Here is a 17207-nt window from a genome sequence, read left to right as displayed (position 1 = left end):
CTTTTGAATGTAACTAATTACCAATTATTTAAATTGTAACTGTAGTGGAATACAGTTACTTATATTTTGTATTTTAAATACGTAATCCCGTTACATGTATTCCGTTACTCCCCAGCCCTGAAGCTGGTAAATCCCTGATTTTATCACACTAAAATCATGCTAACATAAAAGTTTTATATTTTGTGACTATACTTTTGAAACTGAGTGCATTTTAATGATTATTTCCTAGCCCCATATACTTTTATGTGCATTATTGTAACCATGATTTGGGCATTGTTTTTAATAACGAGGGACGAATCAAAATAATTTTCTGTGGTAATCAACATTATGCCACAAATGCTGTCGATTGAGCTTAACTTGTGTTGAACCCAGTGTGTTCAATTAAACACTGCCATTGTCATGACATTCAGCATGCCCTTTTTGTTTTTACACTGTGTACAAAAATCAACAATCAAACTTTCAAACATGTGATTAATTGCTTCCTGCAATTAAAAAATGTGTGCAAACGCACCTTCTGCACTACAGTGGATGGACACCTTTACACTTTCTTTTCACACAAAAAATCTGCTGCACACAACATGCCCCACCAACAAGCTAAATACAAGCTGCTGTGTTGCCTAAAATGATCACATCTTTTTTTTCACAAGACTGCTGTGTTCTTGTTTTCAAACCTTGTCCTTTCTTTCTTCCTAGAAAATAATATCCGAATCGTTAATGGAATCAGGAACCAGCATTGTAAAATACCTTGTTCTTTTCATCTCTACTCGACAAATACAGTACATCTAAGTTTGTATCATTGTTTTAGAACAAAGGAATAGTTCACCCAGACATAAGAATAATTTAATCACCCTCATGTCGTTCCAAACCCATATGATATTCTTTCTTCCGTCAAACACAAACGGACCCATTTAAAAGAATGTTGATTCTGCTCTTTAAGATTTCAAAATGTATTGTGACATGTCTGACATTAACCAAATCTAATTGTCCAATAGTCATTGATGTCAACACCTCTCAATAAGCCACATTTGAATGTAGGGGAAGATTATCAGTGAATAACACCTTAAATTTCGATCTGTTCTGCATACAAAGCTATTGTATGACTTAAGAAGACTTTGAATATGGCGCAATATAGCGCAAGTCATTTGGCACATTTTAGGATATCTTAATGGTGCTTCTTTGTCCTTTTTAGACAGCGCCTGCTCCCTTTAAATTTAGTCGTATGGAAGAGAGCACCTCAGACATCTCCTTTTGTGTTCCATGCAAGAAAGTCATGTTTGGAATGACATGAGTGAATGATGACAACATTTTTATTTTGGGGTAAACTATTCCTTTAAAAAGTTAGTTTCTTCTTTAAGACATCTACTCAAAAACCTGCACTGACATCAGCCTAAATTGATATCATTGAAGATTCAGCCTCATTATTCTTCTTTGTTCAGTTGTAGCAGAACGTTTTTGTCAGTGGATGACATGTGGAACAAAAGCCAATAGGCAGCGAAAGAAGATGAAGCTTTTTGTTTGCAAATGTGCTGGCCTTTGCATTTTTCAGCCCAGATAACAGCATTGCTGCCCTTGATTCACATAAGAAACTCTGCCTTACAACTCCCTCTCAATCTTACCACATCCATCACCCAGAATAAAGGGTCGTCTTTTAAACTATTGTTCATGTGCTTTTACCTGAACTGCAGAGTGAGTAAAGATAAATGACACTGAGCTGTTAGCTGGATTGTTCATGAAATTCTACACCAGTGGTGTTTTTTGATTAAGTAAGATGACTTAAAGGGGTCATATTGTGAAAAAAAAAAAAATCGTCCTCTTTTGAAATAAGAGTCTGATGTACTATGTATACTCTAAATTTCAACACACAAGCTTTTTCCATCCCACGAGACCAATTATGAAAACACTGTATCATAACCCGGTACGGTGCGAAAAGTTTTCTGTGACAAGTAAATTGTCTGTTGAAGGGGCGGGCTTACCCCTGTCTCTTTGGCCTATTGATGAGTTGAACACATTCACTAACAACTGTTTAAATCAAAAGGCAATCATCGTCTTCTTAACCATGTGCATTTGTTCTAATTATGAATGTTACAGGTCATTCGTGTATTTGACCTCTGAGGGGTGACTGGATGCTGTAGCAGTGCTTACTCGTTTAGCCCGGCTCCCGGAGAACGAATACACATGTGAGTTCTAATAAATTCATTGATTAATGATCAAATTAAGCAAGAGTTTAATTGTGTTTAAAGTTAGGTCATGCATGTACCACATGTATTTACTGACACAAATGCATTCTTAGCATTCATCACTAAAAGTATACTGATTTTCTGCCTAACTTTGCTCTCTGTGTTTGGACATACATTGCTCTATCATCATGCTTGTTCCAACTGGATAAGTCCTGTGTTCCAGTGAGGCCTGACTCAACCTTGGGGGAAAGATAGCCTATGTTTTGTTGTGTTTAATGGTGTCTTTGTAGGAATTGTTTGGAGTTTTGAGGCATGTGACTAAAGGTCCAGGTGTACTTTGTTTTTGAGCATTCCGGTTTGGCTTGTACCTGGTCAACCGCGTTGCCTTTGTGAATAGACTCTTCTGACCGTGAGCAAATACAAACGCATTTGACGAATGTGATACTCTTTTATTAGCATCAATGGCCAATGCATGTGCCGGTGATGCGCACAGATGATGACTGCGTCCGCGAGTCGAGAAAGTCTGGCAGGCGCAGGGTAAGTCCGCGCAGACTGGATTGTGATGAAAATTACATCATGCATACTGTGCGCGGAGCGATCCACAACACGGACACGCAAAGTATACTTTGGCCTTAAGTCAGAGGAACTGAATGCCAAAGGTATCTAAAAGAAGAAGACCCCTCTTGATCTACGATTCACCTCTGACCCTTATCTGATGACCAACTGAGACTTAGTGGTTCCAAATAATCAATGTTATGTCTCTAAATAACATCTTTTAGTACAACAAAACACCATGTTTGGATGTTTCTAGAATGATCTATACTTTTCACCTTTCAAAAGCCTGCAAAACTTTAAGGATGATGTCAATTCATCTGCATATGCCTATAATTACTCTTGTTTCAGTAATCTGAGTTATAGTAGTTCGAGGTTGGATCCTGTTTCTATCTTTTGCCTTTGGAAATGTGCTGAGCCCTGTCTTCAGTAAACTCTCTCTCAACTGACTGAAACTCATGTTTGACTCCTGGTCTTCATTGTTCATTCTGGTCTCTCTAATGGGTATAACTGCAAAACCTTACACTGTTTTCACTGAATGTGAAACTGCTGTGACACGATTGCAGCCAATTAGTAGACCTTTAATGCTTAATGTACAGTTATGTGAAACTGGGTTTTGGACCAATGAGATTTCAAGGTGGGCGGGCAACCAAGAGTGATGCTGCAGAAATAGAGTGCAACAGTGCCCGTCCCATTTTTCAGCTGTCTTGGTTCTGGAAGTGTTTTTCTTGTTCTTTTCTTTTCTTTTCTTTTCTTTTTTTCATAGGGATTTAAAGAATCCTTTATAAAAAAAGATTTAAGCCATGAACCAAACCAACCAGCTCTGAGGTGAATCACAACATTACAAACTTTGGTTTAAAGCAAAAAAGTATTTGAAAATCTGACAAAAAGACAAAGGTTCAAGACTGTGTCTTTTTAACCCTGTAAAGCCTGACATATGAAAGAACTGTCAGAAAATTTAAAAAAAATTCACATTTGATTTCACATTAGGCTTTAAAGGTCATTCTCCTTCTTAGGCACAGCAATTCATTTTTGTGTAGGACATTTTATATTTTTCAGTAAAATAATATTAACAATTTTAACCAAACACAAGTTGCTTATATTCAGAAAATACTCATTTTAAAATATCAATTACAATATAATCATTAGTGTCAGTTTAACTTTATTAAAATAAGCTGTCAGCTGTCTCCAGTAGCAGTGGTGGCTCAGTGGTTAAGGCTCTGGGTTACTAATCAGAAGGTTGGGGGTTCAAGCCCCAGCACTGCCAAGATGCCACTGTTGGGCCCTTGACCCTATCTGCTCCAGGGGTGCTGTATCATGGCTGACCCTGCACTCTGACCCAAGCTTGGCTGGGATATGTGGAAAAAAAAGAGTTTCACTGTATATGTGCAAATGTAATGTGTGACAAATAATTATTAATTAATTAAAAGATCACTATTGACAGTGAAGCCACTTTTTTTCCACAAATAGCCACTAGATGGTGCCATAAACATGTGAAACTTGAATACCGTGGGTTGTTTGGCTCGTCAGCTTGAACAGAAAGTGAAACAGGAGCCGTCAAACGTTGTGTATCATATTTGATACACACGGCTTTATAGGGTTAATGAGGGTATGAACTACACTCACATGATATATATATATATATATATATATATATATATATATATATATATATATATATGTATAAGTAGTGTGAGAGTCATTCACAGTATCTCATGAAAGTGGGCAGTTGCTGCATAGCACTTTTGGTGCACTCTTTTGGAGTTAATATAATTGATGGATCTTTCTCTTTAGGATTCACGGGTTCACCATGAAATCTGATATTAAACTAAAAAATTTTATGAAGTTGAAATAACACAGGCTGATAATTTAAAAAGAAGTATATACCATTCATTAATAACATTTGAGCTCACGGTAGGTCTGTCTATAAAGGTTTATAAGTTATCGTTAATAATCAATTCCCCTATGGAAAAATGGGACTTTTACTTCCGGTAGCAGACTGTTTCACTCTATAGGAACCCTCGACAAGTCACTTCTGCTTTACAAAAAAATGTCATTTCTAATTTGCATGGAAGAGCTTTCATTGCTTGTCGCTTCATCGCATCATGCCGTAATGTAAGCTGCAATTTTTTTAATTTTTTTAAAGAAATCATCCAAAAACAGTTTAGAACCAAAAACATCTGCTTTAAGGGTTGGTATCAGAGAGAAGGTAGAAACTGGTCATGCAAAACTCAATTGTGACTGTTTTTAGTGCAAGAAAAGATGAGCAACATTATAAGTAAAATGTTACAAAATGATACAAAATTGTAAGTAATGGCCTTTTTAAAGTGCACTGTAAAGTAAATGTAAGTGCAGCGTATTTCTACTGGGAAGACTAGCAGCTGTACATCATCGCACCATTAGCTAGGTAACTCCTAGCCAATCACATGTAAGCCATCGCTTTATAAGTCTGCTCAGAATCTATCACATTGCTGTTTCAGTGTGCTAACACGACAACCACCACCACCCCACCGCCACCAGTTGAGTCCCGTCCTGCACGAGGGTAGGCTCCTCGCCCCTGCCTCCTATCTCTGAGGTTCTGAGTACAACTTCTTCGGACCGCCAGACAGGGCTTACGCCAAAGAGAGACATTACATTCCTGTTTTATATTCATCAAATAAATGTAATCTAAAACTTTACTCAAGTTTGTGAGTCTTCCTGATAGAAACGAGGTTTAAAGTACAGTCATTAAAAACTGACTCCTTTAATAGTTGAATAGACAATAGTATGCCTTGTCTTCAAATGATGTGAGCAACAGCCAAATAATGAGAGGGATGACAATGGCTACATTTACATGTACACCAATACTCTGATTACTGCAATAATCAGAGTATAAAGAATAATTAGATTAAGATGTTTACATGATTTGGGCAAACCTCTTCAATCCTGTTTACATGCTACTTGAAAAATACTCTAATTATTGCTGAGAAATGTGACGTTTTAATGCTTTAAAAAAATACTGTATGTATCTTTAAACACAACTTGGCATAAGGAAAATTTGTCAGTCAGTTTGTGAGTCTTTTTGAATGATTTATTAAAAGAACCGGTTAATAAGAGTCATTTTCGACTACACTGGATGCGCTGTCTCATTTGATTCACTCAAAAGAATCAGATCATAAGAGTCATTTGTTTATCCGATTACACTGGTTGCTCTGTCTGTTTTTATACACAAAAAAAGAATTGGTTCATAAGAGTCACTTGTTTGTGAATCAGAATGCACACGCTGGATGTTGTGCTCCGCCCATGAAATATGGTCTTTTTTTTTTATCTCACCTACATTCAATTAAGACTGCAAACCGACATTCACAACTTATTCACTAAATATATTTTCTTTTGCCATGGGGCTGTACATTCTCCAGCACCACTGCCAGTGCAAGAAACTGTCATTTCACATGAAGCCAAGAAATGCAGCTTCTTCTGTTTTTCGTAATGTTTTCGAATCTATGCTTGAGTGTAACATCATCCGTCTGCAGCACTTGCGCACTTTGGTCAGACTGGAAGAAATGCGATTAAAGCGTTTAAATGCCAGTATAAAGCGATTAAAATAGGAGTACTCCACATATCTTACTGCGATTATCATTACTCGGATTATTAGCATAAACGCAATATCATAATCACAATATTCTGTTTACATGAGGAACAGTTCAATCGCAGTATTGCCTTAATCGCATTGTAATTGCATTATGAGGGTGCGTGTAAACGGAGTCAGTGAAAGGAGAGAGAGAGATAAATATTAAACTTTGCACTATCAGTGTGATTATCTGTTAAAATCGGTGTGACACTTAAGGTGTTTGTCAGCATGAGAAGACGAATGCTCACACCTCTCCTTTCGCACAGGAGTGTGTGAGTTTGTGTGTAGAGAGAGAGAGAGAGAGACTGGGGCTATTTTTACTGAGAAAATGTGAAAATTTACCTTAAGTTCCCTATTCCCGTTGTTCCAAATTCATAACACTCTCTAAAATATGTCACATAAAACATTTAAAATGCATTCCTAATGATAAGGATTCCGTTATGGCTGATATTTGCATGGCCTAATTAAACTCGTACATGTTAGAGGCTGCTGTGTTCAGTGTAGATGTTAGAAGCGCTATGCTGTTCATTACCATGTTCAATTAAACTCATCTGATGCACTTATTTGCTATCAGAGCAAAGCAATAAACAAATGCACCAATCTAATGTATTAGCAAATAGACTTTACTGCCTATGCAATTGTGCAATTGATCAGCATGATGCTGTGATTAGTTAAAATAACAGGCAATACATTTGCAATGTTAAAAGGAATATTCTGTTGTAAAATACAACTTTCTCCATCATCAAGCTGTTTTATTGAAATTACAAGTGGTGCTTGCAAAGACCTTTTTTGTTTTTTTTTTTTTTTTTTTGTTTTAACTAGCCCATAACACTGAGTATTAAACTTCGGTGTGTAACTCTTCCTGCACTAGTGGTGGTGATTTTGATTCATTTTAGTGACTCAGTTCTTTTGATTTCGTTCAACAAAAAGATTCATTCGGATTTGTTCATTGAATAGTTCACTTACAAGATCTTCAAGTTACGCCTTTGTGCCTGCAGATGGCTTTTAAGTAATTGCATTGAACCGAAAGCAGTCAACAAGTCTAATTATCCTTTATTAAAATTCTACTAAGAGACTTAAAAGCATCATAAGGTTTTCCCCACAAATGACAACAAAGCATATCATCCTGTGAACTGCTGAGCATGACTTTTTATCAAGCTATACAAAAAAAGGACAACACTTTTGTTGTGTAATGCAATGCAATTCATTAATTTTAAAGACAAAAGTGTCCAAAAGTGTCTGAATACTTTTTTCTCTACTGTACATAATAAAAGTTCAAATAAAATGCAATTCAGTGTGACCACACTATAGAAATGTCATTTTTTCGCTATAGATACTGTATTTCAATGTCATTTAATATTTTATTAATTTCCATGAATTTTCCAGGCCTGGAAAACACAATTTAATATTTGTCGCCGACCAGACCCTGATATTTACTGTGAATTTAATTTCACAAACAGACTTTATTTTGTGAAATTACATGTATCCTGCATATTTTCAATTCGATGTTACGCAATTTGCCTACTCTTTTCAGACCAAGCAAGCCCTGATCCAATTTCGACTAATTTGTGAATCTGGCTTTGGGGTACAATGAATAATCAAAAGGAGGTGGCATGTGTGAGCACGTTCAAGCATAATACATAACACAGAATTCAGAATGGAACCCCCCATAATGTCATACTGACACTCTCTACTTAAAGGGTCATGAAACACTACAAAAATTGTTGTTTGAGATGTTAACAAGTATATATGTCTTGCACACAAGGGCAGAGAATGTCAACATTCGTTATTTTTAATTTCAAGAGGAAAAGGGTTAATTTAGGGATTTTTTTTCACACCTACTTTGAGTGCATCATATGTGGTGAGAGCTCGACTGTTCTGAAACAGGTGGGGTGTTGTGACCCTTAAAAAATAAATAAATAAATAAATAAATAAATAAATAAAAATCTACAGCAAATGAACATGGAAACACAAAAGTGTGACACTTCCAGCTCATATCTGTCGGCCCTAGGCCATAGACTCGCACAGGGGCCCCAGATAAATTCCTGCAGGGTCCCTGGAGAAGAGAAGGCTGCAGTGGTCGGAAGGGGGTTTGGCATTAACATGTGACTGCGTGTTCTAGACTGTTGGTGGAATGGCGGAGACAGCAGCGCAAGAGGCATGTTAACACATCTACATACGCACACACACAGGCCTCAGAGTGCTTCAAAAATAGAGTGCTCTTCAAAACTTAGGCAAGGTTAAAATGATGAGACAGCGCAGCTAACCACTTCCTGAGAGATTCCACTTAACATTTGGGAAACACTGCTTCTGTGGTTCATTACTGCAATGCATTTTGAATGTACCACCCTTTACCACTGCTTTCAAAGTCCTGTAAAAGCCTTTCTTTTTAATCAAAATACAATTTCTTCAGCAGAACACAAATAAAGATTTTAGAAGAATTTTTTTGTTCCATACAATGCAAGTGAATGGGTGCCAAATTTTTAAGCTCCAAAAATCACGTAAGTCCACATAAAAGTAATCCATATCTCTCCAGTGGTTAAATCAATGTCTTCAGAAGCGATTCGATAGGTGTGGATGAGAAAAAGATTAATATTTTATTATTTTTTTACTATAAATTCCCTTCCCTGCTCAGTCAGTCTCCACTTTAACTTTCAGATTCTTCTTCTTGTGTTTTTGGTGATTCACATTCTTCATACAAATATTTACTTAAATATTGCTCTGTTTCTCACTCAAAACTATCATATCACTTCTGAAGTTATGGATTTAACCACTGGAGTTTTATGGATTACTTTTATGCTGCCTTTATGTACTTTTTGGAGCATCAAAATTCTGGCACCCATTCACTTGCATTGTGAGGACCTACAGAGCTGAGATATTCTTCAAAAATTCGAATTTGTGTTCAGCAGAATAAAAGAAAGTCATACACATCTGGGATGGCACGAGGGTGAGTAAACGATGAGAGAATTTTTTTATTTCCAGGTGAACTATCCCTTTAATGGGCTTAGTTAAATCTGCACACTTTGCAAAAAGTTACTGATTAGCGGTTCACACATATGGGTTTTTCAATGGCAGACACTAATGCCAATATCTACAGAGCAGGGTGAAAGATACACTCATATACTCTGTATTTACTGAAAATGTACTCTTTTAAAATGTTTAAAAACAGAACAGATACGCCACTGTTATGCCGACGATACCCAACTTTATATTTCTTCTAAACCCAACGAAGTTTCACAATTCTCCAAATTTCCTTCTACTCAATTCTGGCAAAACAGAGGTACTAATTACTAGACAAAAAACCTCTAAAAATATTATTTGACTCTCGATGGATGTACTGTTACGTCATCTTCTACAGCGAAGAACTTAGGTGTTATATTTGATACCAGTCTGTCCTTTGAAAATCAAATTTCCAATGTTTGAAGAACAGCATTCTTCCACCTCAGAAATATTGCTGTTACGACACATGCTCTCTGCTGCTGATGCTGAAAAACTAATTCATGCGTTCATGACCTCAAGACTACATTACTGTAATGCATTACTGGGAGTATGCAAGTTCAAGAAATAAACTTAAATTGGTTCAAAATGTAGCTGCCAGAATGCTGACTAGAACCAAAGAATATGATCATATTAGATAGATCAATTTAATCGTCGTTATATTGGCTATCTGTTAAATTTCATATGAATTTTACAATTTTGTTAACTAAACTGGCGGTCAAAAGTTTGGAATAATGTACAGATTTTGCTGTTTCGGAAGGAAATTGGTACTTTAATTCACCAAAGTGGCATTCAACTGATCACAAAGTATAGTCAGGACATAACTGATGTAAAAAACAGCACCATCACTATTTGAAAAAAGTCATTTTTGATCAAATCTAGACAGGCCCCATTTCCAGCAGCAATCACTCCAACACCTTAACCGTGAGTAATCATGCTAAATTGCTAATTTGGTACTAGAAAATCACTTGCCATTATATCAAACACAGTTGGAAGCTATTTGGTTTGTTGAACGAAGCTTAAAATTGTCTTTGTGTTTGTTTTTGAGTTGCCACAGTATGCAATAGACTGGCATGTCTTAAGGTCAATATTAGGTCAAAAATGGCAAAAAAGAAACAGCTTTCTCTAGAAACTCGTCAGTCAATCATTGTTTTGAGGAATGAAGGCTATACAATGCTTGAAATTGCCAAAAAACTGAAGATTTCATACAAAGTTGTACACTACACTCTTAAGAGACAAAGGACAACTGGCTCTAACAAAGACAGAAAGAAATGTGGAAGGCCAGATGTACAACTAAACAAGAGGATAAATACATCAGAGTGTCTAGTTTGAGAAATAGACGCCTCACATGTTCTCAGCTGACAGCTTCAGTGAATTCTACCCACTCAACACCAGTTTCTTGTACAACAGTAAAGAGAAGACTCAGGGGTGCAGGCCTTATGGGAAGAATTGCAAAGAAAAAGCCACTTTTGAAACAGAAAAACAAAAAGAAAAGGTAAGACTGGGCAAAGAAACACAGACATTGGACAACAGATAATTGGAAAAGAGTGTTATGGATCTTAACCCCATTTTGTGGGATCAGCTAGACTGTAAGGTGCGTGAGAAGTGCCCGACAAGACAGCCACATCTATGGCAAGTGCTACAGGAAGCATAGGGTGAAATGTCACCTGAGTATCTGAACAAACTGACAGCTAAAATGCCAAGGATCTACAAAGCTGTCACTGCTGCACGTGGAGGATTTTTTTATGAGAACTCTTTGAAGTATTTAAAGAAGTTCTGAAAATTTTCTTCAAATTGTAATAGTAATTTTTAATGTTATTAATGTCCTGACTATACATTGTGATCAGTTGAATGCCACTTTGATGAATACAAGTACCAATTTCTTTCCATAAGAGCAGCATCTGTACATTATTCCAAACTTTTGGCCGCCAGTGTACATACAAAGCTTTGAATGGTCTAGCTCCACAGTACTTAAGTGAACTTCTACCATGCTATATTCCATCACATTCATTACGATCACAAAATTCTGGCTTGTTAATAATTCCTAGAATATCAAAATCCACAAATGGAGGTAGATCCTTTTCCTATTTGGCTCCAGAACTATGGAATATTCTCCCTGTTCGGGACGCAAATACACACCCTCAGATTAAGTCTAGACTAAAGACTCATCTATTTAACCAGGCATACACCTAATTTATCCTTCAACTCACAATTAGGCTGCTTTAGTTAGGTCTGCCAAAACCAGAAACATTTCTCAGAAATATTTCTCATAATCTATATCTCTGCAATTAATTTAATGGCATCTACGCTAATATTATTTTATTTGTTTCCCTGTCTCATTTCCCTGATTCATATCCCGAGGTTACCAGTGCTGGCCAGATCCAGCTCTGTTCCTGCTTGGTGTCGGACTCCACTGTTACGTGTCACTGAGTGATGAAGCCTGCGCTAGCCAGACATCACTTCTGTCTTTTACGATGGACTTCAGAGGATGAACTGATGCCAACTCCAACTGTAAGACATCGGATACTTCATATGCCACTGCCTGAACCTTGGATTTAGGATGGACCCCACCGAACCTCACCGAAATGACCTGCAGGTTGAACTGCGATGCACCTCATTAATCTCTGCCTGCATCACCTTTATCTACTGATGGACTGCACTCTTGAAATGGAATACATAGACTATCAATTAATTGCCAACAAAAGCCTTCATCAGCCAACTAACAAAGGACAATGCATCAATGTGAACTTCTGCAGTTAATCTAGGATGAACTTCAAAGACATTAGTCATTAATCTTACAATTCATACAAAATCTATGTTTAAACACTGGCCCTTAACACTTACTTAGTTTACAAATTGGGGAACTGGACCCCACAGTAAGCCTGGTTTCTCCCAAGGTTATTTTTCTCCATTAACATCTTATGGAGTTTTGTGTTCCTTGCCACAGTCACCTTCGTCTTGCTCACTGGTGTTTTAAATACAATTATTATTTAATTATTTATATTTATACACAATTTACAATTACACAATGATGACTTTATAGATATTATAAACAATGTGTGTTGTGAAAAGCGCTATACAAATAAAAATGACTTGACTTGACTATATCAGTATTATGCTACTGATGCTACCGTTTCCCAAAGAAAACCTTACTTCTTTGGCTTCAATGGAATCTGAACCATCTGCTAAACCTTAAAAAGTCTTTAAAGAATAAAAAAGAAGCAATGTGCCCATGCTGTGTAAAGACTGCATTTCTCAATAGCCCAAGGAGCAGCTATCTACAAACTGTCATAAAAACTTAATGCAAGCTTGTTCCTAATTCCAAACACCATGGGAACATTTTCTTGCTCCAAGCTCTGTTCAATTTAACTTTCAGATCCTCCTGAGTGAGGCAAGCAGACAAGTTACTGGAAGTGAAAGCAAAATCCTATTAAACCTCTCGAGAAAGGATCCATGAAAATGATCAAATCTCCTCTTGAGCTGTAAAGCAGGAACAGCTGTCCACTCGCTGTCAGTACAGCCCAAAGGCTAAAGGATTCTCTCAGCTGTCATTTCTGATCGGAAATCCAAATGCTTGTTGTGTTGAAGATGCTGACAGTGTAACTGGGTGTGAGCCTTAAAATAATAGTTCACCCAAAAATGTAAATTATGTCTTCATTTATTCATCCTTATGTCATTTCAAACTCGTATGACTTTGGTATTCACACTCAAATCACTGATCAACTCCTGTATTCAGTGCCCACATCAAATATCGAGAGTTCGTCAATAAAATCAAACTTCATTGGTTCATGCATCATAGCTCATAGTTTGTGCACTAACCGTCTGATGCACATAGCACACTAATTTAGAAATCGCTTTCAAGAACCACTCAGCGCAAATCTGATTGGCTGGTTTGATGGAACTTGCACGAGTAGAAGCACACAGGAGTTTTCATCAGTCTGCCTGGAAACAGAATCCTGTTCACAAGGTTTCCACGTTAATACATTGAGCGCTTTTGAGAAAGAAATAATTACTGGATTTGTCCAAGTTTGCCAAGTTAGTTACATCAGATCATTTAAAGATATTCAGAGTTTAGCTCAGTGGTAAAAACGCTGGCTACCACCCCTGGAGTTCAGTGGTTCGAATCCCAGGGTGTGCTGAGTGACTCCAGCCAGGTCTTCTAAGCAACCAAATTGGCCTGGTTGCTAGGGAGGGTAGAGTCACATGGGGTAACCTCCTTGTGGTCGCTATAATAGTTCTCGATGGGGCGCATGGTGAGTTGAGCGTGGATGCCGTGGTGGAAGGCGTGAAGCCTCCACACAAGCTATGTCTCCGTGGCAACACCCTCATCAAGCCACGTGATAAGATGCGCATGTTGACGGTCTCAGAAGCGAAGGCAGCTGGGATTCTTCCTCCGCCACCCGGATTGATGCGAATCACTATGTGACCACGAGAACTTAAAAGCACATTGGGAATTGGGCATTCCAAATGTAAAAAAAAAAAAAAAAGATATTCAGAGTTTCGTTTGAGGCACGTCACACACACACATATATATATATATATATATATATATATATATATATGAGCAGAGCTGCATATTTTGCTTTGTTTACTAAGTTATGTCTGTGCTGTACTTAGACTCTCCACACATTTTCCACTATTTCCCTATGTGTTTTCTGTGCAATAGCTCTAGGAAACTCGCGTGCCATTATATAACGATATCTTTCCCCATGATGGTCTTTTACTATGGAATGATATATCTATGATAATCCCGCCCCTAAACGGCACGTGATGACTAAAACAACTGTGATTGATCACTTTACATGTCAGTTAGAGGGCTTTTCCTGTCTAACAGTGGCTCTTGGCCAATGTAAGCTGCTATAGATCCCAGACCTTTGCCATTTTAGTTGAAGGACTGGCTACGCGAGACTACATCTGTCATAACGTCATGACATTTGGTCATGAGACATTCAAGAACCAAAGAAGTTTGATGTTACTGATGTGTCACCATATATAATCAATGATTTGATTTTATGGTAACACTTTATAATAAGGTTCCATTGGTTAACATGAACTAATAACGAACAATACTTTTACAGCATTTATTAAACTTGGTTAATGTTAATTTGGACATATAATAATATATTTTTAAAATCAAAACCTGTATTTGTTATTAGTTAATGCATGATGAACTAACATGATCTAACAATTAACAATTGCATTTTTATTAACTAACATTACACAGTTTAATATATATTTGTAAAAACTTTTGTGCTGCACGGAAGGCAGAAAGTCAGGACTGGAGCGACATTAGGGTGAGTAATTAATGAAATAATTTTCATTTTTGGCTGAAATATCCCTTTAACCCACATTTGCTCTGAGGATTGTATAGGTTTCAGTGTGTTAAGGCAACTGGCTTCTCAATTATTGTAGAAGCCACAATAATTAATAAACGTAATGAGACACTATTGTTATAGTTGATAAATTTTTTTTTTTTTTAATTCATTGGTTGACCAAACAGGTAGTCCCGCACCCCAAACTCACACCACTTGTTGGCCAATGTTGCTGTGTTGGGCTGGACAGTCCACTCAAACAGAGGAATATCTTAATAGCACCACAACGCCACAGTGTTTACACTTTTAGGTGAAATCATCCTTCAAATGGCTTACTTATGGCTAACTCTGCATATTAAACTGGAATACAAGAAATAATTTTTACATTGAAAAGAATTACACACATCAGCTTTACACATTTTCAAAAATAAACCTACCGGTACTATGAGAAATATTCACTGGAGTAAAAAGTAAGACAACTAATCCCGGTCTATCCTATTCTATGTATTAGCATTATATCGGTCATTTGCCATCCAGCTGTCTATCAGTATCAGCATCAGCCATATTGGTCAACCACACCACCACTCACCTCTCTCACAGGTTCGGTCCCAGTAGCCTGTCCCAGTGCAGTCGCAGATGAAGCGGTTCCAGCCCTCCTTGCAGATGCCGTTGTTTTTGCAGGGGTTGCTATTGCACAGTTTGCCTGTGACTTTGCTGCAGGACGACTTGATCCCATCACCATTCTGGGCCTCTGCGATCTGCTTGATGTCTTTACTGCGTCCATCGATGAAGAGATCACGGATGCAGCCCACGTAGCCATAGTTCAGCATAGCAGTCCACAGTTCGGTGGGAAGAACCAAGCCGACCCGGTTGTCCGGGAGACCTCCGAGATACAGGTCACCCTCCAGGTCTAGAATCTCATTCTCTCCACTGGCCGTGAAGGGTGTTCGCCGGCTGTTTACAGAGATGATACCTGTACAAAACAACAACACGCTGTCAGGAACTGACTAAATCACTCGGCCCAAAGAGGATGCAGCAACCACATTGTGGAAGCCATAGGAAACTGTTGAAAACCACACTGTAAAATCACACACAAATATATGAAATGGATAATGTACTTGTATTATTACACGGCTCTCTGGACTACTCAGAGCCGATGAATCATGGCCTCCTTCTGTCAAATATGCTGTATGTATAATGTATATGTACAGGTATAATGACTGCTAAATTGTTTAATTGTTGTCCCAGGCAACCAATTTTATTCATACTGTACAGTAAAAAGTGGTTACATGTAGTTGTTTTGTTAAGGAGCTATCTCTAATAGATCTAGACCTTAAAAATGACTTTTGTTGCCATAACCTAATGTAGTCAGATTGATTTAGTCAAATTATATCATATTTTTTGATTAAATTAAATCAGTTAATTAACATTACCACATGAAACACTTACCTACCTGAAGGTTACCTGAAAAACACTCTTTATAATGGGCGTTCACGCTAGACTTTGAAACTGGTTCAGTGTTTTACTGCTGATTTGACATTTTAAAAACAAGAAAAAAGTATGTGAACCCTTTGGAATAACCTGCATTTAAGTATAAATTTGTCATCTAATTTACAATACTGAACAAACACAATCTGCTTTAACTAATATCACACAATTATTGTATTGTTCTTGTACATACTGAATACATCATTTGAACATTCACAGTGTAGGTTGGAAAAAGTATGTGAACCCCTAGGCTATTGATTTCAACAAAAGCTAATTAGAATCAAGAGTTAACAGACCTTGCATCCAATTAATGAAACGAGATTGTAGGTGTGGGTTAGTGCTATTTTGACTTATAAAAACCACTCAAACATTTTGAGTTTGCTATTCACAAGAAGCATCTGCTGATGTGGACCATGCCTCGCAAAAAAGAGATCTCAGAAGACCTTCAATCAAGAAATGTTGCTTTGCATAAAGTTGGAAATGGTAACAAAGTTATCTCAAAGAGCTTAAATATACATCTATCCACAGTTAGAAAAACTGTCTATAAATGGAGACGATTTAGTACTGTGGCTACTCTCCCTAGAAGTTGCTGTCCAGCTAAGATGACTCAAAGAGCACACTGCAGAATGGCCAATGAGTTAAAATAGAAGTGAAGATTGAAGTGGCTAGAGTGAAATTTGAAGGAATCACTGGAACTGGTTAACATCTCTGTTCATGAGTCTCCTATATGGATTAAACAGGCATGGTGTCCATGGCAGGACACAACGAAGGAAGCCGCTGCTTTCCAACAAAAATACAGCTACGTGCCTGAAGTTTGCCAAAGACCACCTTGACACTCCATGATTTGGGATTGCTTTGCTGCTTTGGGGCCTGGACCGCTTGCCATCATTGAGTGAAAAATGAATTCCCAAGTTTATCACTTAACCCAATAGAGATCTTGTGGAATGACCTCAAGAGAGCCATTCACACCAGACATCCTAAGAATATGGCTGAGTTGAAGCAGTTCTGTAAGGAAGAATGGTCCAAAATTCCTTCTGAATGTCATGCAGGTCTAATTTGCAGCTACCAGAG

The 17207-nt window shown here is 37.5% G+C and overlaps 1 protein-coding gene across 5 annotated transcripts in view; it reads right to left on the bottom strand.

Annotated features, from left to right (window-relative positions):
* The window catches only part of LOC127410426 (neurexin-3b), a 491153-nt gene that overhangs the window by 300188 nt on the left and 173758 nt on the right, over positions 1 to 17207 (bottom strand). For all 5 annotated transcript variants that reach the window (XM_051645685.1, XM_051645682.1, XM_051645680.1 and 2 more), the window contains one exon: positions 15238 to 15621. In XM_051645685.1, coding sequence (XP_051501645.1) covers positions 15238 to 15621 — 384 coding nt within the window. The remainder of the gene's footprint in view (positions 1 to 15237; positions 15622 to 17207) is intronic.

Source organism: Myxocyprinus asiaticus, chromosome 19 (genome assembly GCF_019703515.2).
Source record: "Myxocyprinus asiaticus isolate MX2 ecotype Aquarium Trade chromosome 19, UBuf_Myxa_2, whole genome shotgun sequence".
Lineage (NCBI taxonomy): Eukaryota > Metazoa > Chordata > Actinopteri > Cypriniformes > Catostomidae > Myxocyprinus > Myxocyprinus asiaticus.
The sequence above is the reverse complement of the archived record's forward strand: the minus strand, read 5'-3'. Positions and strand labels throughout refer to the sequence as shown.